This window comes from Lathyrus oleraceus, chromosome 6 (genome assembly GCF_024323335.1).
Source record: "Lathyrus oleraceus cultivar Zhongwan6 chromosome 6, CAAS_Psat_ZW6_1.0, whole genome shotgun sequence".
Taxonomy (NCBI): domain Eukaryota; kingdom Viridiplantae; phylum Streptophyta; class Magnoliopsida; order Fabales; family Fabaceae; genus Lathyrus; species Lathyrus oleraceus.
Window position 1 is genome coordinate 7,285,978 of NC_066584.1, and position 24,912 is coordinate 7,310,889.

Here is a 24,912-nt window from a genome sequence, read left to right on the forward strand (position 1 = left end):
AATCAGATTGTCGATCCAATATATTGAACAGACATGTCTGATCCGATTTAGATTAACATTGATTTAACTTAATTTATATTATCAAATTTGTCGTTTATAGTCATTGTACATAATTTTTTATTTTACATTATTAATCTAAATGATGTAAGTTTGTTTACAAATTTTTAATTTTATTTTAGCATAATTTATATTATTTTATTTTATTAATATCAATAAATAAATCCCATTTTGCTTTTATTAAAAAAAACTATTATTCAAAAGAATATATAATATAAGGCCTGATACATAATCTGCTCCCTAAATCTCAAATAATCAAAGACAAAGAAATCATAATCATAGTAAAAAAGTTGTCACACTTTTCATAATAAAAAAAAAACATTTATCACACTAACAAGACTATTGATCACGATGATCCTCTAGGGCAAAACGTGATAAGGTATCTAGAACCAGAACATGTGCAAGTGCTTGAAGCATCATCATAAGCATAACTGTATGCAGTTGGACACGCTTTCTTAAATATCTCCGAGTAACGTGTCGGCGAACATGTCTCCGGCGTCGAGTGTTCACCGGTGCAACAAAATTCCTCCGTATTAAACGCCAAACACGCGCTCTTACACGCCACAACCGACCCGGAGCCACCACCGCCACTCACCCTAAGTTCCGTCGGACAATTACCATTCAAATCCGCAACACACCCCGCGTATTGACAGTCACCGGTTCCTCCGTTTGCCCATATGCCCATTCCCACATTGTAACCGTCCACCAGACTCACGTCGTAGAAATCCTTACCGCCGTTTCCGGCTGATCCGATAGTGAATTCCGCCAATGTCACTGGTGGAGTACCTCCTCCTATGCAATTTAGTCCACCGAGACAATTTCCGGTGATACATCGTCCATTGCCTGCACCGTCGAATTTACAACCGGTCCGAGCCCAGAAACGTCCGGACCAGCCCGACGGTGCAGTTAGGTTAACGATTGCACCGGGGGCTAACGAAAAACCACCTTTACCGAGAACGGCTGCGCCGTTGCCGGAAAGTGTTCCCGGCCAAATTGTGTAACTGCATTGATTTTGTATGGTAAACACAGCAGCAGATGCTAAATAACCTGCAAGAAATATATGTATTCTTGCATATATAAATTATTTAAAGTACGGAAACAAAAAAAAAAGTTAAGTTATTTACAAAATAAAAAAAAAATTATAATGTTGTTTACCTAATTGTAAGATCATGTTGAAGAGAAGAAAGGGTTTTGAGTTTGAATTTAGAGCCATGATTTGAAAGGAAAGAACGACGGTTGAGAAGTTAGGATGAAAGAAAGATTAGAGTGAGGGGTTGAAACTTGAAAGTATGGGGCAATATGGAACTGAATTTATAGTAGTAACTTTGGTTAAGTAAATGGAGAAAAAGAAACTTTGGTTAAATAAATGTAGACTATCTTTATGTGAGAAATATAGAAATGTGGGTCATCTTTTGATGGGAAGTGTCTTCTATTCACAACGATTGCATGCCTTGTTTGTTTCTTGCTTGCTTTCCATGCTTTGTTTGGACTTGTTTTTTTACTTGCCTTGTACGGAGCTGTATCTGATTTATAATTATTTGATTTGGTATCCTTAGTTTTAATGATACTTTGATTATTAAACGTGTTGTTTTAAAATAGGAGAAAGAGGAGAAATGACAAAAAAAAACGTTTTTGTTTAAGTACGTCCGGTAAAAAAAATCAGAAAAAAAACAGATAGTTCATCTAAAAAAAGAGTGGGTGGAGTGGATGTGATGGATACTGCATTTATAAAGTTTTAAAGTTTTAAAAATAGAATGAATACCACGGATAAACCCAATTTATCACCCTTAGGAATAATGTATCATTTATGGTAAAATTATTTATTATCATCTTTTTTTCTATAGGTAATAGATGATGGGTGGGATGATAAATTTTTTGGATAAGACTAATTTATTTGAGGGTTAAAAGGTTGGTGATAGTTCATAATTCATAATTTTTCATCTACAACTTGCATACGACATTCTATTTGTGGGCACAAAAAGCTGGTTAAACATTTGAACAATTAAAGTCATTATTCTATTATTCTAATTAGTTTCAATTCTAAAGATTAATTTTCACAATAGTTTAATTATGATTGTGAATGTTAATGATTCCTAACTTGAAGAAGCTTTTGATCATGATTTTGAAAAGACTGACGAAGTTTACAATCGAGGTGATGAATCTGGGTTAGATGGCAAACTCTTGTGGATAGTTTATCTCATGTTGCTTCAACCTAATGAGTGGAGGTGCTTGCAAACACTCTGACACCTAGGCCAGTGATTGTCGAAAGTGAAAGGTTTTTAATGTTACAATAATGTGTACATGAATTTGGGGTCTTCACTAAACCCTTATAATAAGGTTTTAGTCCCTAGAACCTTATATGGGGAGGCACTTGTCAATGGGTCAAATATTCTAAAATGTCTTTTTCCCTTGATCGAAGACCCATATTGCTTCAAGGAGAATTTGAGCCTTTCATTATTCAAACTTTTTTTCTTATTGGGCCTTTATAAAGTGAGTGTCAGACCAAACCAGAACAATAGCTTTCAAGCATGACCTGACTTGGTAGGAATATGACTTATAGTTTAAATTGTCTTCCATTGTGCGCATCAGACTTTACCCTGTTTGCTTTTTGTATTCTTCACTTTGTTACTGTCATATTATGATGTGACTTTATTAGCTTTGTTCTTCTTCTTTCTTACCACGTGGAGATTACAATTCGTAGGGTGATAGTTCACGAATAGGCGTGTCATGATTGTTACATGGAAATCGTAGCTGGCATTACGACTTTGATGATGTAGTCCCTAATTACATGAACAAGTTTACTAGTGTGTGCAGAGTCTTGAGGATCCTTTGAATTTCACCCCTTAGATATTTTCTCCTTTTGTCTTCTAGTCCCCATTTGAAGGGTATAAATAAGAGTAAAATGTCTATTTATCTTATTTTACTTTCTTCCTTCACTCTCACTATTTTTGGCAGGCATTATCTCTTATGAGGTGTTTTCTTCCATATTTGAACAAGTGCTTTATTTCATTTTCGAATATCTGCAATTTTCTTTTACGAATAAGTTTCAGGTTGTTGCTCGGTTATTTATTGTTTTGTTATGTATTTCCCTTTATAGTAGAGTAAGCTTCTCATTTTGGGGGTGTTAATTGCCTATAATCCCCCACCCCAACCATAGATCGAATGGGGAGAGACGTTTCAATATAGTAGATTAATTATATTTTTAGATTCTAATCTTCGAACCCTTTTGTACAAAGTGGGCGGATGGGTAGGCGGGGTTACCTTTCTCGAACTAAGACTTCTTGTTATGTGAATAGGTATAATGATAGAATTTATTAAATATATTATTTAGGGTCGTTGATGGAGAAGTGTCCGTGTGAATTATACCCCTGGATTGATGAAGTATACTTGGGTACTCATTTGATTTACTTTGATCTTAAGTAATTGGTGTAACATCCTATTTCCCCGACTCAATATTTAATTAAATAATTTAATATACCTCAACAAATAGAGTGTCATGCATGTTTCACCATAGCATAAAAGTACCACAAATAAAACTTTTAGAAATAAGAAGTGGAAAACCAATTAGTATAACATATAAATCTCAACAACAATAAATGAGACAGTGGTTCGCCAATCCTCAAAAGAAATAAGACATACAACAAAAGAACACATAGAACAACCCAAACGATAAATAACTAAAGAGGCAAAACGTCATCCTCTAGCATTAAGCATCCATTCTTGCACTTGATCGTCTGTACCCCAGAGGAGCACAAGCGCAACAACAAACATAAATGGGTTAGAATACACTCAAATAAATTAACGGTGCAAAACATAGCACGGGTAGTATCACATAAACACAATCACCAACACATAATCATCACATAATGACACCCATATTCATCATTCACACACATTACCAAACAATCACATGTTCATTTACAACATCAAACAATCATAATGATAATTCGATCACAAATGCAGGTATATATGCAAATGTATCCTCAACTCGACTCTAAATGCAAATGCAGTACCAACTCTTTGAACATCAGAGATATATTACTGATATTCATCCATAAGCGCTCTCGATCCCACCACTGGACCAGAGTACATTAAATCACTATTCATTTGTCACCATAGAATGAACAAAGCTTCATTGATTTCCATTTACGGAATGCAGCTACTCGCCAACGATTCCCACCATTGAATTAAAGCACACCAAAATCGTTACTGAATTACTCACCATTGAATTAGCAACACTTCAGTATTCCCATCATATGGGAATCAACTACTCACTCCCGATTCCACCATTGGACCAGAGCACACCACGAAATCGAGGTTTGTACACAAATGATGCATGACAAATGCACAAATACGCCAAATAAGGCCACCAACACGACATAACATATTCATGCTTATATTATAACTCATCATTGCATAATTTACAAACACATAACAACAACATATATATTCACAGAGCATATTAATATTTTTGCATAATAATAATTCACCAATATAAATCGTATAACTATTCGATAAATTTTAGAGTACATATATTTGCTCACCAACACATCAAACACCATAAAAAAACATCCAATAATTATCGGATTCAGAAACAACACAAAAAATTGATTCGGCGGCCCAAAGTTGGTCCAGCCAAACCCTGACGATGGCTTCCCGGCCATGACGGCCGTCATTGGGTTGACGAACTTCCCGTCACCCTTTCCCCTCGCCCATCACCCATCTGGAAACCATGACGGGTTGCCCATCATCCTGTTGACGGGCGTCAGCTTCACAAAGCATGCTGACGGGCTGCTTGTCACGCAGGTGATAGTCGTCACCTATGGGCAGAACGTATAATGCATTTTTTTGCCATTGGAGCACTTCTAAAGCTTCAAATTTCACCCCAACACACCCAAACTCACATAATCGATCCAAAAATAATTATATCATATTTAACATGTTAATTTCACACTAATTAACATCTTAATTCGTCAATTACTCACATATTCAAAATTACGTTCATGAAATCAAAACTCATCACTTTCGACAACAACAATCATATTCATGGAAAATCATCATGAACAACAATTAGCACAATTATCGTACACGAAATTCAGGTTAATATCAATAATCATCATAGATCAATCACCAATTTGTATCAATGGCATACAATTATCAATCAATAGAAAGAAAGGAAGAAAACCTAGAGGGGATAAGGGTCCATCATTACCCTTCATGCATTTGACACTTATTATTAGGATAATTTTCCCCCTTACCTTAATTTTCCAGCAAAGTAAGTTTTAGGTTATTGTGTTCTTCTTCTCTCAAAACCTTTGATTGCCCTTCTCTCAAAAATTATTCTTTTCTCTCTAAAGCCTCCAAAGGCACGTACTGCGAAACCCTCATCTCCATAAATCCTTACTATTTATTTAACCTAATCCATAATTTTAATTATTACTCTATGACCCAATTTAATCTTATTCTCTCACCATTTAACACTATATTTCTATTAATTCTATTTTACATCCAAACTCTTAATATTCCTATTTTTCTCATTATTTTAATTAATTAAAATTAGCCAACATTCTAATTAATTCACATTACTCCCCATAAACCCCTAAAAAATAATCAAATATACCAACAATTAAATAATGTCAAATTTAATTAAATTAAAAATATAAATACGAAACATCGGGGTATTACAACTCTTCCCCACTTATAGAATATTTGCCCTAAAAAATTATATGAAGAAAAAAAATTCTAGATAAGATTCTTTCATCCAACACTCGAACTCCCACGTCACACTCCCACCAGCAGATCCTCACCACACTATCTTCATTGAAACAATCTCCTTACCTCTCAAGTGTTTCACTTCACGATCCTCAATCCACAAAGGTACTGATTGAACATGATGTCGTGGACATGGTCCAGATTATAATTTTATATACCTCTTTTGTATTTCTCCCCCATTTTAAGTGTTTATGTTTATATATTTGTGTGTATATGCTTTTGAGGGCATTTTCAGACAAGTGTGCCCGCACTCAAACCTCTTTCCTCAGCTTTATAATTTCGAGAAATGGTGGATCGTTTGGCGGGGCTGTTCATCTCGAGGTGGTTAACTGATTCGGGTGAGGTCCACGGATCATCATTATCACGCCCTTTTCAAGTGAAATAAAATTGGACACTCCTCATTTTATGCAAACATTTCTTAAAATGGAGCTCAAATTTCACTATTTTTTTCTTTCAATAATTATATAACTTAGAGAGGCTTATCAATTAAAAAAGATGTAGATTATCTATTACATTCCAATAATTTTGAAATCATAATCATACCATAAAATTCTAAATTTAGACTCGGTTGTGATCCGACTCCGGTGACATGGAAGAAAAAACATACACCTGAAAAATAATCAACATAGTGGGATGAGATAATATGATCTCAATGAACTCTCAAAGAAAAATAAAAGATAATGTACCATATTTAATAATAAAACTATAGGAATAGTCCTATAAAATCAGAATTAGATAAAACAATCAAGATAAATTATATAAGTCTACGTTAAGCTCATTTACTAACCAAGCACCCAAAACTTTCTTTTACACTAGAACTCAATTTATCCAGATTTACCGTTTACAATGTGCTTATCATTCTCATACACATACATAGTTGTAACACATAATACAATATCTTGTTAATTTTATTTCTAAATAGCCTTGAGCATGAGTGAACTCAAAGATATTTATTTTGCAGTGAAGTGAAACATATAAGTCATAAACAAATATTTTTTTCTATTTGCCTATCTTCGCGGTTTTACCTCACACATTGTTAAACTTATTTACTATCCAATATAAATAATTGATTCTTGTATCGCTAATGACCACCTTCTTTTATTTCTAAATATGATGAAGTGTAACTACACATACACAAATCATAAACTACATTATACACATAAACTCTATCTTTCATTTTTCTAATGGTTAAAACATCAAACATGTAATGTGTATATTCATCATATAAAAAGATTATTCTAACATCATTATGCATGCATAATGTTTGGTTCATAATCAAACTCCAACTCTAGTTTTATCAAAACAATGATGATTCTCTCCTATTTGCTCCATGAAATCCATCCAAGCTTGTTTTTCCATCCTACCATGGACATGCAATTGATGTTGCAGCCCTTTCTCCTCCCATTCTAATTTTCAATGCTCAATCTTGTTGCAATGATGAATATGGTGGTTAGCGTTAAGTTAAATTAGTTTAGAGATGGAAGTGTGAAGAAAAAGAAAAGGATTTTGCATTGCATGACCCTATGACCCTAGGATGGATGAAAATGGTAGTTTAAGAGCTTTATCTTGATTTATTCATCTCCCAAACATGTATCTATCTCAATTTAAAAGGAAAAGTTCTAAATTTAAATTATGATGGTGTATATATATCTCAAATCCAAAAGACCAAAATACCCCTCACACTTAATCAAAATTACTAAATTGATTCTTTACTCCTAATTCATGGTTTAAGGGCTTAATGATTTTTAAAAAATTATTAATCTTACTTGACTTGAAATATCATATAGTATTTATAAAATGATTCAAATGTACTTTAAGATAAATTGACTATTTTGTCATTTATTTGAAATATTGAAAAATACTAAATTGCGATGGTGTATCTCTCTCAATTTAAAGAGAAAAGTTTTGAATTTGAATGGCAAGGGTATATATATATATATATATATATATATATATATATATATATATATATATATATATATATATATATATATATATATATATATATATATATATATATATATATATATATATATATATATATATATATATATATATATATATATATATATATATATATATATATATATATATATATATATATATATATATATATATATATATATATATATATATATATATATATATATATATATATATATATATATATATATATATATATATATATATATATATATATATATATATATATATATATACACAAAAGATCAAAATACCCCTCACACCTAATCAAAATTACTAAATTGATCAGTTATTCCTAATTCATGGTTTAGGGTCTTAATGATTTTTTCATAGATTTCCATTAATCTTATTTGACTTGAAATATCATATAGTTTGTAAAATGAATAAAATATACTTCAACATAAATTGACTAGTTTGTCTGAAGTACGGAAATTTCACACGTTATTTTCTCTTAATATTAATTTAAATGGACCAAAAATTGTTAAAGCCTAATAATTAATAGGCAAAATTATACCAAGATCCTTTAAGTTATTTAATTGGAACAAGTTGGTTCTTTAAAATTTTTTAAATTACGTAACATCTACAATGTTGCCATTTTTAAAGATTATGTTCAAAAAATGCATATCTGACATTATCGTTGTTGAATTAGCTATAACATTAATGACATGTAATTGTTTTTTATCTAATTGTAAGCAATTAAACAAAATCACTTTCTTCTCCATTAAATTCCTAGAATTGTATCCTTAGTACCACATGACCGAAACACCGAGTAGAAATAACAGTACTATTCAAGAGAAATGTCCTTATAAATATGATTTTTTTAAAGATTTGCAACAAATGACTTTGCATTACTGCACACAAAAAGTTAGCATAACACTCTTTTGAACACAGTATTCAAATCAAATTTCACAAGCTTTCAAATTAATTTCTTTCATTTTCTCATACAACTACAATATTGTGATGTTATATACTAGTTCATTACATTAACCAGTAGATGGATATTGATTCAAAATTATCATATGTTAGAAATTAGGAGCATTAATCACAACATTATATAGATTAGACAACGGTCTAAGCTAGTTTGTCTAAAAACACATTTGCTAAACAATAGTTTTATTAAAACTAGTTTGAGAAATAAGAAATAAAAATGAAAAAGTGTGTCGCTTTGTTCCTCCAAAATTGTTTTGAGTATGTTTAGATCTGTTCATCGTTGCAACTTAGAAAAAATGTAAAGTTATTCGTTGTCATTAACATCGGCTACAATAAGTTATTATCTTCACAAGTTGTTTGAAATCACAAATGCAGAACCCCCTTACTCGCCAGATCTGCCATCGCGACCTCCCCTTCCTCGCCAGATGCTAGTGGTGGTTTCATTAGAGGCTGAGTGTTAGTGGTGGTTCCATTAGAGGTTATTGATACTGATTTCTTAAATCTCTCGAAATGAGGATTGCGTTGATTTGAATTGCATCTTCGTGGATCGATTTGAATTAAAGTCAAAACCCTAGATTTAATTAGAATTAGAGTGCGATTTAGGTGGTGTATAAATTATAGATTGATGAAGGATGTAATAAAATATTTCATATTGTAAAGTTTTGAAGGCACCATGGAAGAACAATGAGAGATAATAATAAGGGTAATGCTAACTTGTTCCCCAAAGACACATGTTAAGAAACCCACAAATAGAAAATTTGTATTGAAAAAATAAATAAAATTATTAATTATAACTTTCTAATAAATTCAATACACAATTTCAAAGAATTTATTTCTATATTTATCTCTTAACTTGTGCCCCAGGGACACAAGTTAGCATTACCCTAATAATAATAGAACAATGGTGAAAACTCATAATTTTCCTATTTTTTTCTCTCTCTCTTCAAAAGTTACATGTCATGATTTTATTCGGGAGACACAATTATAGGTTGAATGTTTCATTCCATGTCAGTACTGTTAGTGTCACATAACCATTTTTGGAATGAAATCTTTAAAAAGGGGCAATGGTGTAGACGTTAGGTAACTTAAATGACTGACTTGTAAAAAAAAACTTAAAAGATCAACTTATTACAATTAAATAACTTAAATGACCCCAATGTAATTTTTTCTAATTAATATTATAAGGAATATGATACATTAATCCTTGTGAAATGACTCACTTACTCTTATATGATAAAAAATGCATTTTTCCTTTATTCATCTAATTTTAATAATTTGTGAAATAACTGAAACTCCATTTAGGTGATTAGGTTGGGATGTTACAATCATAATGGTGTTTTTGGAATTTTCCTTTGTCTTTCTTTATAAGGTAGGAAAAGCCATTTTTTAGACCTTTTGTAGAAAAAACTAGAAAAAAGAATTTTTAGACAAGTAAATCCATGGATCTTTGTATTTATCATAATGTGAATTACAACTTGTTTTAAAATTTAACTGTAAAATATTTTCAGTTTGGTAGTGTTCTAAGTTCTGGAGATTGGTTCTTTGGCTTGTTTCTCTAGAATATACGTCCCTTTTACAGTGCTGGAAATAATTTAATATGGTCCCTCCCAATTAGGGGCTAGTTTTCCCTCAAAAGTTTTCTTCTTTTCAATGAAGGCTTTTCTTAGGATGATGTCTTTGGGGTTTAACTCTCGTAAGAAAATTCTCATATTATAGTTTGAGGTCATTTTCTGTTTTACTACGACCTCTCTCATCACAGCCCAATCCCTACATTCTTCTAAGAGGTCAAGCTCTTGCCATCATCCTATTTTATTTTATCCTTTTAGTAATAGGTGAAAACTTCTCAAACTCAACCTTCATATTTCGACATAGATTACGACCCCAGTACCTTAGTTATAATGGAAATGTCTTTCCTTGGTGGATGAATGAGGCATCATTCTATATGCCTATATATGAGGGGAAAATCTTCCGCCCAATTTCCTTTAGTATTGTCTAATCTTTTTCTGACCCTCCTTAATAATACTTTGCTCACTTTATCTATTTGGCCATTTATCTAAGGGTGTTTCAAGGAGTTAAAGTGTTGGATAAAACATAAACCCTCCAACAAACCTCATAATATCTTTATTTGTGAATTGCGTCCCATTGTTGTTCATACTGATCTCTAGATCGACGTGAGAATGTTTCTTTTTGAATAAGTGTAAGATGTTGTGAGTTGTTACCTTTGCTAAAGGTTTAAATATCCACTTTTTAAAGTAATAGACAACAATAATAAAGTGCTTTAATTTTATAGGGGTTGTTGGGAAATGGCCTAAGATATCCATCTCCCACCAGGAAAACGACCAGAGGGAGGATAATCACTCATTTTGGTTAGAATGGATATGTGTACGTCCGCATGTCTATAACATTTATAGTACTTATCAACGTTATTTGTAGTCTCTTGTCTCATTGTCAACCAAAAGTAATTGACCCTTATGGCCTTTTCGGCCATTGTTCTTCCTCCTAAATATTGTCATGCAGGATCTTTGTCGACTTTCTCTAGAACATCATTCACATCTTCCTTTATTAAACATTTCAATAAAGGGTTGGTAAGCCCCTATTTTATAGAGAAGATCTTAAATCTAGGAATATGAACATGCCTTTCTTTAGATTCTTAATGCCTCTTTTCTATCCTCTAGTAGTTTCCCTATTATGATGTAATTAGTAATAGGCATCATTTAGTTGTCGGCTCATGCTTCTTTATCAATTAACCCAATAATATTCACTTTGAAATTGACGATGGGGATTTAAAACGTTCCATGAATCATAGTTTTATTGCAATCTCTTTCCTTGAAATTGAATAATTTAGATGGGAGGTTCGCCTTCGAACTCTGCTCCCTTGGCATCTACAAAATTTCTTCCTTGTTGAATTTAGCCATGATGGCATTTATGCTTTCCAGATTTTGTTGCGTAACTCTATATTTGACTTAATATTCCCCTTTCTCTTGCAACATGAGCAAATCTAAATCAAATTTGACTATTACTTCTTTGGTCGACGTCTCGAGGGAGATGTGTAGTATGGCTTAGCGAGCATTGTACTCTGCCTGATTGTTGGATATTATGTACTCAAACTTTATTATGATCTCCAAATTAAGACCACTGTCTCTCTCCAAAAGGAGGGTGACTCTTCTTTCCTTGACATTAGATGATCAATCTACAAATACTTTTTATCACGAGGGTGTGTCTGACTCTTTGAGTGTGGTCTTCATGATTAAATCAACCAAAGTTTATCAAACAGTAAGGCATAACAGACGGATTGGGAGATGAAACTCGATAAAGTGATTAACAAATGTTTAGTAGTTGAATCCTCTTTTTCTTCTCCGAGGAATTTTAATAAAAGGGTGGACACGCCTTTCTTATAAAGCATTCCTCCTATTATTGAATATGAACATGCTCTTCTTTTTACAAGATTGGCAACGGCAGGGTCAATCGCTAGGATTGCATACTCACCCATGGAATTTCAATGTTGGACTTTCCTAACATCTCTTATATGAAGAAGTGATGGACACCTGATGTTCTTGTGCTTGCAAGTTTAAATAATACATTTACTCATATGTTATACTCTTGTAGCATGTGTGTATTCTCGTAAGCAAACTGAATCCTCTATATGAAGCTTTTAGTTATAAGTTATTTGATCCTAATCACATGGTTCAGAAAAAATAGATTTTATTTAATTTTATTTTTTAATTATCAATTTTAAACCATAACTGTTCATCTCAATCAAACAGCTGCTAAGACTCAAATGCGTGATTACATAGAGTTTTGACTGCAGGGAATGGCAGTCTGTCTCATAAGATCTAAATATGGGAAGCTTGTCTCTTGTTACAATGATGTACTTTTGCATCAACGGGTCTTTGGTTTGTGCATATCCCAAGACTTGGGATACGACCAATTTTATATTTGTGGACAATTTGATTCCTTCTACTCCCACTTTTTAGGCTAGGGATGGAGTCAACATTTAAGGCTATGCACTTCTCCTAATTGTTGATAGTGGGTAATTCAAAACACATGGATACTTCGACTACCAATCCTGCTTTGTTTTTTAGGATGAGCCTCACACCGCTTCCCCTACTATTGGATGATGTATTTGTGAAGATTGTCCACTTTGTGCATGGATTTGGTTAGGGGGCAGCCCTTGTTGTTGGAAGGTTGTTACAGTTGGATCTTTCAGCAATGTTTGATATATTGTGCAAACTCCATATAGGGGGACATCGATGGTAACTAGTTTGTCATAGACGTTGTGGTACTTCAGGTTTAGGTTTATGGTCGAAGTGACGACGTCAAGTGTTAAAAAGAAGGGTCTTCCCAGGATGCATTTTTAAACATTTTCCCAGAGGACTACCAAGAATTGCACGTCTACAACCCTTACATCCTTTCCTTTTTCTAAAGAGACTATTAACTCAACACCACCCCAAGGATGAGTTATATAATCGTTGAACACCTGCATATCTATGCCTTTGTAGGTTGATAATCTTTTTTCCTAATCTCAGTTCCTTAAAGAGATCAACTTACATGATGTAGCATGAACTTTCCCCATCAATCAAAACCGTCGAACTACATGATTCCCAACTTTGGTCATTATCACCAACAAAAGCACTTCATTGGGGATATTTTCCACCTTTTCTTTATCTCAGAACCGTAAGATTGGTCTTTCATATTTCTATTCCTTTTTTTCATCATTTATCTTTGATCCCGAGGAACTTCTCTTTGTAGATCTCTTGATCGATTCCTTCAGACAAAATAATCCTCTGATAATCAAGGAGACAATAAGAGGTGGCAATATGGTGAAGGTTAAAATCGGCATGGCAATTCTAATCGCATGACTAGCATATTGAAATTATGGTACACATATATCAGATGTCGTATGTGATGTCACGAAACTAATATCATGACTTAACACAACAATAATAGTAAGCAGATAACAAATGTCGTGTACGATGCCACGACACCAGGATCAGGACATGTCACACCAGAAATAGTTACGTAGATAACATATGTCGTATACGATGTCACGACACCAGGTTCAGGACATTTCGCACCAGAAACAATTACAGTGTAAAAAGCAGAAAATAAATAACACATGTCAATTGTTATCCTAGTTTGGTGCACCTTCACCTATATCTGGGTGCATCCAAGCCAAGAAGTAAATCCACTATAATAGTATTAGTTTGAAGTTCTAAACAACCTCTGGTTTTACAAACTTCTCACCTAATCACTACCCGTGGAATTTCTATCTAAGACTCTTCTAGATATGAGACCCTTCTCACTTTCATTCAATCACACAACAGTGATAACAACTGAAAAAAAAAACAATCAAAGGATAGAAGATACACTTTCAATGAAACAAAATGCACTCTTACTTAAAAGCTCATGAGTGGTTCACAATTATAACTCAATAAACTCAGTCCAATTCAAGTATCTAACAACGACAACTAAACCCTAACAATGACAATTTCCAACTCAACTTCATACTCTTCTTAGGTTTAGAATCACCCTTTAAATAGCCCCAGAATAGCATGGGCTTCAGGCTAAAAAATCAGCAGATCTAAAAAAATCTAATCAAATTAAATTTGATGTCTCATTAAATGTTTCGACATCCGGTTTGCCCAATCTTTTACAGAATCAAATCAAATGTTTCCTTAAATGTTTCGACATCCAGTCTGCATAATATTCTGCATAATCAAATCAAACTAGATCTAATGTTTCCTTAGAATGTCTCAACATCCCTTTTTATGAAATAAGTGCACAGCTGGAAACGAAACAAGAGTTCCTAAAAAACCCTTCTTGGACAGTCAAATATGATAGCTGAATATTCAGAGAATCTTTAGATATCTTATAATAAAATAAGTCTTCCAAGAAGTAAAACAAAACCTACAAAGATGTCTGATCAACATGTCACGACATCTTGCTCAACATCTTGTTGTGATACAAGTTTTAACAAAATTGTTGTCAATCATAAAACACAGAACTAACAATCTCCCCCTTTGGCAAATTTTGGCTAAAACAACATTTACATCATATATCTGTAGAAAAGATAAAACAACAATAATAATCACAAGCACAAAAACCAAACAACCAAACACTTGGTATAACACTAGGATAGAGGAACACACAACATAAATAAGTAGTGGAGACTCAGCCTCACGGAAAACACATAGAGAGAAATAAACCCTCACACTCCAAGCCTCCTTCAGAAACAAAATGTCAAGACATTCTGTCTGACATCACAACAAGCATATACAATAGCCTATACCCAAACAGAATTCTCTGAAACAAAATGTCAATACATTTTGTCTGACATCACAACAAGTACACAATAGCCTAAGCACAAACAAAATTCTCTGAAATAAAATGTCAAGACATTTTGTATGACATTACAATAAGTACACAACAACCTAAGCACAAACAAATCAAACTCCCCCTGAATGTCATGATCAACAACACATAAACAGCTCCCCATGTCACACAGGAAACATACTCCCCCTCAAAGAAACATCCTTCACACAGAGAATAAAAAAAATCAAGAGCACAACTAGCACAACTATACACTATCTACTCCCCCTTTTTAGCCAGAATATGACAAATCAAACAGACATTCATCAATGGCAACAAAACAAAAGAGCAAATACCAAATAACCATACCATTAAGTCTCCCCCTTTGTAGCCAAAACAAAATGACAAACACCACATAAGGAGTAGAGAAAAATATATCAGATGTCAGAACTGGCATTCATTTCAGTAGCAACATCTACATCAGCATTCTTATCCTTTGAGGTTGAGATGGTAGTTTCTTTACCAGATGTCATGACAATGTTTGGGACATGAGTCCCTGCAAAGAACCTATAATGCAAGGATATAGGAGATTCCCTCTTACTTGCTGCATCAGAACTGATCAAGATCCCAGGGTGCTGACTCATAATTATTCTACAAATTAGATAGGGAAAAGCAATAGGCATTTTCACAACAAAAGTACTAGCATGCTTCAGGGTTTTCTCAAAGACATAAGACCCAAAATCAAACTTGGTTTTGGTTCCAACAATGTAAATGAATTTACCAAAACCTGTAGCTTTGTTTGAGGTATGATTTGTAGGAGTTCAATTGGCATCTCCTATCTTATGAAGCACAACATACTTCACACTCAACTTGATAACTGATGGCTTGCCCTTTCTTGGCCATGGTAACACTTGTTTGGCAGTGATTTCTTTGTAAATAGTGTTATCAGTTATTTCTATTTCAGCCTGCTCATCCTCACACCTTCCCATAAACCTGTTAATCGCCTCAAGAAAAAACTCCACACATCTATCTCTCACATACACTTTTTTGTACTCCTTACTTTTCTTATTGTCACAGTCTGTAGGAATGATCACAATGAACTCGTATACTAGCATTTCATAACACTTACCAAACCCAGCAACACTCTTCAATAATTATGCATTCTCAATAAGACTTACTACCTCCTTTTGTACACAAACTTCCAATTTTTAACATTCTCAACAGAGTGAAAAGAGATGTTGTCAATGGGAAATTCAAGCACATTAGCAGGGACCTTTTTCCCAACAACTTTCTTTAGAGGCATGATGTCTTGACCATTCTGTTCGACATCATACTCAGAGTCACTTGAAAGTGATTCCTTCCTTTCTTAGTAGGAGCCACAACCTTGACTTCATCTTCCTTGGGCATTAGGCATGTGGAAGAACAAGTAGTTTCTTGTGGTATCCATAAATAACAATTATATTTAGGCCTAACTCCTCTCATCAGAACATCATTCTTCTCATTTGTAACCAAACATTCTGACTTGGCGAAGTTGACTTTTAAACCTTGATCACATAACTGACTAATGCTGATGAGATTTGCAATCATTTCTTTCACAAGCAGAACATCATCTAGTCTAGGAAGATCAGTGCAACCTATCTTTCTTATACCTTTGGTTTCACCTTTAGCTCCATCACCAAACGTGACAAAACTAGTGGAATAAGAATTAATATCCACCAAATACTTCTTGACCCCTGTCATGTGTTTTGAGCAACCATTTTCAAAGTACCAGTCTTGTCTAGATAAAGCTCTAAGAGAAGTATGGGTTATAAGACTAGAGACAACAACCTCAAGTTTCCACTCCTTTATAGTTTTAATCATTACAAGATTAGCCCTAGGATATGTTGGATGTTTTGGATAACCATACAGTCTGTAGAAAAAAGGATTTACGTGTCCATATTTACCACAGTAATGACATTTCCAAGGCAAAAACTTGACTTTAGTTTGAGTTTCCTGATATCTGGCAGGATGTTGTAACATTTGGTCGAACATCATGGGCTCATAATTCCTTTCTGGAGAAATAAATTTTGTCACGTGGATTTTTCCTTGTTTATTTTGATATTGGTAATTAAAACCTATACCTTTTAAGTTTCCAGCCCCTTTTCCAACTTGAATAATTTTATCTAGCATATCAGACTCATTGTTCAACATTCTTATGGATTTGGTCATGTTTTCAAGTTTAGAAGACAATAAAGTTACCTCATTTTCAAGATCAGTGATAGTAGATAAAAGTTTCTCTTTTTTAGTCTGTAGTTGAGCTATGATTCTCTTCTGCTCTTCTCTTGTCTTACACACCTCTTCACTTCGGACACAAAGCTCTTTGTAGGAAGCAACCAATTCTTCATAAGAGACATCCTCATCACAAGAATCTTCATCAGATTCATATCGACCAGTGGAAGGTGTAACATGCTTAGCAGTTTCATCATTAGTTTTACCTTCAGAATCATCAGACAAAGAAATAGACGGGCCCTTCTTTTGTTTCTTGAGATACGTGGAACATTCTGTTCTAATGTGACCATAACCCTCACATTCATGACACTGAATACATTTTCCTTGATTGGGATTTTCTTCTTTTCTTGCTTTTCTCTGAGAATCATTGTTCTTACTGATGCCGAATGACATGTTCTTGACATCAGGTCTTGACTTTCTATCCATTTTCTTCAACGCCTTATTGAATTGCCTCCCAAGAAGCACAATGGCATTAGAAATTCCTTCATCAGTATCCAAGTCACATTGATCCTCTTCATTTTCAGTGTTGGATACAAAAGTTATGCTCTTGTTCTTCTTTCCAAATATGTCACTAATACCCAATTCAAAAGTTTGGAGTGACCCAACAAGTTCATCTACTCTCATGTTGCTGATGTCTTGGGCTTCTTCAATGGTTGTGACCTTCATGTCAAATTTCTTAGGTAAGGACCTGAGAATTTTTCTAACCAACTTTTCTTCTGACATCTTCTCTCCCAAGGCACTAGATGAATTTGTTATTTCAAGAACATTCATGTTAAAATCATGAATACTCTCATCATGTTTCATCTTTAGATTCTCAAATTTGGTAGTGAGAAGCTGAAGTCTAGACATCTTCACTTTAGATGTGCCTTCATGGGTGGTTCTGATAATTTCCCATGCATTTTTTGCCACAGTACATGTGTTTATTAACCTAAATATGTTTTTGTCAACTCCATTGAATAGTTAACTCAAAGCTTTAAAGTTTCCAAGAGCCAGTTCATATTCTTCCTTAGACTAGTCCTCTTCAGGCTTTAAGTCAGTAGTAGCCTTCCCATCTTTGTCTTTCACAACAGGATATTCCCAACCCTTGATGACAGCTTTCCAAGTCTTACGATCCATAGATTTTAGGAATACCACCATACGTGCCTTCCAATAGTCATAGTTGGTGTCATCTAAGATGGGGTGGTCTGTTAACAAATCCTCCTTCCATGGTACCAGAAAGTATCTCCCTGGAGCTCACCCAAAATAGAACAGGGTGCATGCTCTGATACCAATTGAGATTCTGGTATGCAGATATCAGATGTTGTATGTGATGTCACGACACTAATATCAGGACTTCACAGAACAATAATAGTAAGCAGATAGTAGATGTCGTATACGATGTCACGACACCAGGATCAGGACATGTCACACCAGAAACAATTACGCAGATAACATATGTCGTATACGATGTCACGACACCAGGTTCAGGATATTTCACACCATAAATAATTACAGTGTAAAAAGCAGAAAATAAATATCACAGGTCAATTGTTAACTCAGTTCGGTGCACATTCACCTACATCTGGGGACACCCAAGGCAGGAAGGAAATCCACTAAAACCGTATTTGAAGTTCTAAACAACCTCTGGTTTCACAAACTTCTCATTAATCACTACTTGTGGAATTTCTATCTAAGACTATCCTAGATATGAGACCCTTCTCACTTTCCTTCAATCACACAACAATGATAACAAGTGGAGAAAAAAGTCAAAGAATAGAAGACACACTTCCAATGAAACATAATGCACTCTTGTTTAAAAGCTCATGAGTGATTCACAATTACAACTCAATAAACTCAGTCCAATTCAAGTATCTAAGTGATACTAAAATGACTCACAAATAACAACGACAACTAAACCCTAACAATGACAATTTCCAATGCAACTTCATACTCTTCTTAGGTTTAGAATCACTCTTTAAATTTCCCTAGAATAGCATGGGCTTCAGGCTAAAAAATTAACAGAATCAAAACAAATAAAATTTGATGTCTCATTAAATGTTTCGACATCTAGTCTGCACAATCTTCTACATAATCAAATCAAATGTTTCCCTTAAATTTTTCGACATCCATTCTACACAATCTTCTGCATAATCAAATCAAATTTGATATAATGTTTCCTTAAAATGTCACAACATCCCTTTTTATGAAACAGGTGCACAACTGGAAACGAAACAATAGTTCCTAAAAAAAACCTTCTTAAACGGTCAGATATGATAGCTGAATATTCAGAGAATCTTCAGATATCTCATAATAAAATAAGTCTTCCAAGAAATAAAACAAAACCTGCAAAGATGTTTTGCTCAACATGTCACGACATCTTGCTCAACATGTTGTTGTGATACAAGTTTTAACAAAATTGTTGACAATCATAAGAACACATAACTAACAGTGATAAAAGATCACCCAAATTAATCTGGATGTTACATATAACACATAACTAACAGTGATAGAAGGTCACCCAAGTTAATTTGGATGTTACCATTATATGTCGAGAAAATTATAGTCAATCTAATCGATTGATAGAACGGTTGCGGTGGTGCAACATATAGGATTTGATGAATTCAATATGGAAAAACGTGAGAATCAAAAAATGTTTCTCATATATTGTACCACTATTCCGGTGTGGAATAGAAGATTGATGACATGTCGATACAAAACTTCTTGATACGGCTTTGTTGATCTCCAGTATAGTGAGGCGAAACCCCACTTTCAATTGGCGCAGTGTGGATTGTGGAAGATTGTTGGATTGGATCCAACGATTGATGGTGATTAAGTTGGTCGGACTTGGTGTGTGACTTTTTGGCGAGTGTCCACATGTCCACCGATCTTATGTGAGGATGTTTTGGATTGGACCTTTGGCACTAGGTCGGTCTCGCTGGCCGCTTCGCCGGCCCAAAACATGTTGGAAATAATGAAATTAACAAGCACCTTTCATAGATATCTGAAGTCGTGCCAAGGATTTGATCAAGCTTTACACCGAGAAGGGATTCTCATAATTAAGTCTAGCCAGAGTTGCTAATTCCAGTTTACAATGAAAATCAGTATTAAAGGAAATGCTTGTCTTTACTAAAAGACAATTTCAACAAATCCTGTTTGTCTTTTTTTCATCAACAATGTGTTTTCCACTATATGCAAAGTTTATTGTTGTTCCACCCTTTAATAAATTCACACATAATTATCCGTGTGCTTCATATCACAGATCATTCTTTACTAAATAACATCACTCATAATTCTATCAAAAACCAATTTCCAACAGAAATACCAGTTTGTAATATTGTACATTTGATTTCCTGGTACTGTCTAAACAAACACTATGAAAAGAATCAATCTAAACAAATAATGTACACTTCAATATCAAGTTCAAGACCAAAATTGTATATTTGACCTTTAAAATTGAAAGCACTATCTATCTATCCATTCTTTTGTTTCTTGTTGTTATAGAATGCATGAACATAATCTGTTAAAGGCGACAATTGAATTTTGAAGCGCGTTGCAATAGAAAGATATGCACAAGATAGACCTACATACAACTTGAAGCCGATATGAGAAAAAAATGTAAAATAAGTAAACAAGGCAGTAAAAGAAACTATCAAGATCAAAGTGAGAAGGCACTTGAAGGTCGAGATTCCCTCTTCATTAAGTTGGTTGGGGAAATGGCCTTGAATCTTGAAATCAGAGAGCAATTGGTCCTTGATTTGGAATGCATTCATTAGCCAAGAAGCAGCTTTTGTTTCAGAAACTGGAATCTCAACTACAGGAATACGCCGAATATGCATGTGTACTTCTGAAGGATCGAGCCCAAAAACGTTGTCCAGAAAGGAAGGACACTGATTCTTGTATGCTATTGTCACGTCGTATACTGCATGTGATCGAGAAACAAAGTTTAATTTAACATTCTTAAAAGTTTAACAAATTTTTAATAGATAAGAGACATGAGGGAGTGTTGGATTGCATCATGCAGGCGAAATCTGATGCATTCACGAGCTGAGTACACCGGTGGTCGTTGAATTAAGATCAGATAGTTCAAATTTCAAACTCGGTATTTTAGATTAATTTCCCGTGCAGTAATATGGAGCATTAACATAATGCATATAACATATACACTCAAAGGTATATGGTTGAATTTCCGTTGCAAACGGATGTTCTGGTCTTAATTAACATAACTGCACTATGAAGCATGGCTGCTTCTAAGTGTCGTGTCAAGAAACCGAGCCGTCACCTGCTCTTGGCTGAATAATTGGACCTTTTGCTTTTCGGGACAAATAGCAAAATGATGTCTCTTAACATTTTTTTAAGCTTATCACAGAATTGAACGAGTAACATAGAAAATAAAAGGAACAGGATTTGTAAGAAAAACCTGCGTCCAACGAGCCTCGTAGAGCTTCCAAGCAAGTGTGAAACCCCTTTGTTTTTGGAAGTAATACATTCGTCAGCACCGGAAGCCCAACTTCAGCAGCAAACTTTTGACCGCTTTTACACTTCTTCTCACTACACAAAAAGCAAATCATACATCAAATGAAACAATTTATGGTATTGAAATGAATTTATCATGTTATCAATGATAATGATCACACTTGGAAACGAAAATACGAGATCCTAGGTGAGAGGGATTTACGTATAATCGGTTCCTTCAGGAAAAATAGATAGCCATAAAGGATCTTTGGGATCCTGAAATGTTGAAAGATTTTGTTGCAATATTTTCTCATCTATCTCCCACTTCCTCTCCACTGCAATGAATTCCAGAATCTGAAATCCCCAACCGAAAATCGGCAATTTCATTAAGCTACTCTTAAGGATATATTTTATAAATCCTAGTCTTCCCTTTCGAAGCGCAAGATCCCACAAGTACATCCAATCAACCTCAGTTCTGTGATTGGCAATAAGTAACACACGTTCCCTCATCGGAATACTATCGCCAGAAAACACAACTTTAGTTTTGTTTATCTTTTCGAAAAGAAACGGCCACATAGATAACCAAAGTCCAAAGAAGAATGACACTGCCTTCCTACTATAACGAACGCTGAAAAGCCGCAATCCTACAACTGCAAGCGGCGAAAGATATACTAAACACATGAAAGCTGTTGAAAGAAACACCACCAAGCATATCACACCCCTTATAAACCTAAGAACAGTCAAAGGACGGTGCTTTAATCTAGTATCGGATTTGAGAGGCGCGCAAACTTCCATCTTCTTTAACGAACCGCTGAAAAACCTCCCTTCTGCAACAAGGTACTTCAATGTTAAGGTAATTCTCAATATTCTGGACAACTATAACAGCAATAGAATAAATCCTCACTTATTTACAATAAGCTAAATGGGAATTGGGAAGTGAGGAATCTAACATAATAAGTTCCCCTGGTTCTAAATGCATTCTATATAAGTCAAATGCAAGGTTTTTAAAAACGGCCGTGATAAAACGGTATCAGCAGGTGCCAGTACCGTTATTCATTGTGTCTTTATGAAAGAACAAATTGTGGTTAAATCACACTGTGACGACTGCAATCAGTGTCACAACACCTGTACCGACCGAAACTGCTAGAGCCTTTACACAACCGCAACAACGACTGTGACCATCATTTAAAACTTTGGTTAAATGCAGTAGCAGCATGATCCACAGGTGCATGAAATCCTAATGTTCCAAGTAAGCATAAATACTGTAATTAATTAAATTAAATGCAGTAGCAGCAAGAACATCATCATAAGCAGAAAATGGCAACAAAAAAAAATCAGAAAAAGAAATTCAGCTAAAAAATCAAAATGCTAACAGATGATTCTCAAAACCTTCATGATTTCAGCTAAAAAAACAAAATGCACATAATAGTTAGTCCCAAAATTCTACCATGTGGATTAGAAAAATGAAACCCTAAATTCCAATCTATTTAGAAAAAGAAAAGTAGTCAGCACTTATCAGCGAATAATCACGTTTAGAATCGGAAATCTTGTTCAAGAAGCTTGGTAGAGTAAATCACAAAATCAAAATACCTGAAATCGGTAATTCAGAAAATTTGAATCTGAATGTTGAATTGAATTAGTATCACACTCTAAAATCGTAAAACAAAACAAAAAAACGAAATTGAATTCACGCATACGAAAAATTAAACCAGAAAGTTGACAAAAAAAAAGCGAGTTAGATCGAGCAACTAACGAGTTTAAATTAATAAAAGTTAAAATAAAATAAAATAATATATATGAATGAATAATTGAATAAAAATAAAATGATGATGAGTAATTAGGATCGACTCACCTTGAGAGAAATAATTTATTTTGTTGTTTGTTTTATGTTTCTGTGTTATTTTGTGGTTGTTGTTGTATATGTATATATATATTTGTTAATTTGATTGGAAACGAAGAGAGAAAGAAAAATGAGAGTAATGAAATGAATGAAACAGGAGTTTTGTTTAGTTTGGTTCGGTTCGGTTACGTCGGAATCAGAAATTGGGATTGTAATCACCAGCGGTGAACCTCACTGAGATCTACAGTAGTACTATTCATTGTGTTTCTTGGTCAACTTGGGATCTTGATTCCTCTGTCTTGTTTGTACTTTTGTGGTCCAACATGTTTTTTTGTTCTTTTTTTGTTATTAAAACTTTCAACAAAATTGTGCTTACAATCGCTACTTTTTTGTGGAAGTATCCTATAGTAGTAGGACACTGTCTACAAAGAGGGACTTTTATTTATTTATTTATTTATTCAGTTTTGGTCAAAAATCTTAACATTATTCAAATATTTAGTTATGTGTTTAAACTAATCTTTTTAACTGTATTTAATCAGATTAAGTGCAGAAGAATATAAGATTTTATGATTTTTCATATCAATTGTTTTGTTAAATGAATTGAAAATGATGAATTTAAAATCATGAAACATATAGAATGCTCTCCAACACGCAATAAAACTAATCAAAAATTATAAAAGTTAATTTTTTAATGTTAATTCTGACAAATTAGGTTAAAATTACCCCACATTTTCTGACATGGAACACGACACATCTGTTAGATCATATCTAACTGTATATAAATATATCAAATATGAGTTTAATAGTTGTATGTATCTTCTTTCATGGATAAATCTTTAAACTAAATGTTTATTCTTCTTTTGACGTAACGTTGATCATTGATAATATATATTTGAGATTAATTACTATATACCGTCAGTGTAAAAAGTTTTACATCGACGATTCATCACCATCATCCGTTTCTATTATTTTATAGATTTTTAAAATAAAAGTCAAACTTCTTTTAATATCCGACGTCTATGATTAACTGACGGTGTAAAATTCTTTTACACTGTCAATGTATTTCAATTAAACTCTATATTTTTTTTTTAAATTCATGTGAATTGGATTCCAGTGGTTCACCAACATTAATATAGATTTCAAAATTTATCAATTAAGTCAATCTATTTTTGATGATATATTATTTAATTTAAACATAATTTTAATTTGTTTATTTTTAAAATATAAATTAAATTTTAATCTTTTTATTTTAAAAATATATTTGTTAGTTTCTTAATTTTAATTTTTTATATGATTATCAATTTATTTTAAGTCAACTTTAC

The 24,912-nt window shown here is 33.6% G+C and overlaps 2 protein-coding genes across 4 annotated transcripts; both read right to left on the reverse strand.

Annotated features, from left to right (window-relative positions):
• Nucleotides 1-309: 309 nt before the first annotated feature.
• On the reverse strand, nt 310-1,454 carry LOC127092035 (pathogenesis-related thaumatin-like protein 3.5). Its single transcript, XM_051030807.1, has 2 exons — nt 1,213-1,454; nt 310-1,104 (listed from the first exon to the last, which is right to left on the reverse strand). Exons 1-2 carry the CDS (start codon nt 1,268-1,270, stop codon nt 404-406), a joined length of 759 nt encoding a protein of 252 aa, XP_050886764.1. The 5' UTR covers nt 1,271-1,454; the 3' UTR covers nt 310-403.
• Nucleotides 1,455-20,588: 19,134 nt separating this feature from the next.
• Nucleotides 20,589-23,856, reverse strand: LOC127092036 (probable 1-acyl-sn-glycerol-3-phosphate acyltransferase 4). Of its 3 annotated transcripts, XM_051030808.1 has the most exons (5): nt 23,603-23,856; nt 22,798-23,340; nt 21,974-22,577; nt 21,716-21,846; nt 20,589-21,217 (listed from the first exon to the last, which is right to left on the reverse strand). In XM_051030808.1, exons 2-5 carry the CDS (start codon nt 22,805-22,807, stop codon nt 20,769-20,771), a joined length of 1,194 nt encoding a protein of 397 aa, XP_050886765.1. In that variant the 5' UTR covers nt 22,808-23,340; nt 23,603-23,856; the 3' UTR covers nt 20,589-20,768. The 3 variants fall into 3 exon arrangements, with proteins under 3 accessions (XP_050886765.1, XP_050886767.1, XP_050886766.1); XM_051030810.1 differs by lacking the exon at nt 22,798-23,340 and having other exon boundaries at nt 23,603-23,855; XM_051030809.1 differs by lacking the exons at nt 22,798-23,340; nt 23,603-23,856 and adding an exon at nt 23,341-23,510.
• Between the last annotated feature and the right edge of the window lie 1,056 nt (nt 23,857-24,912).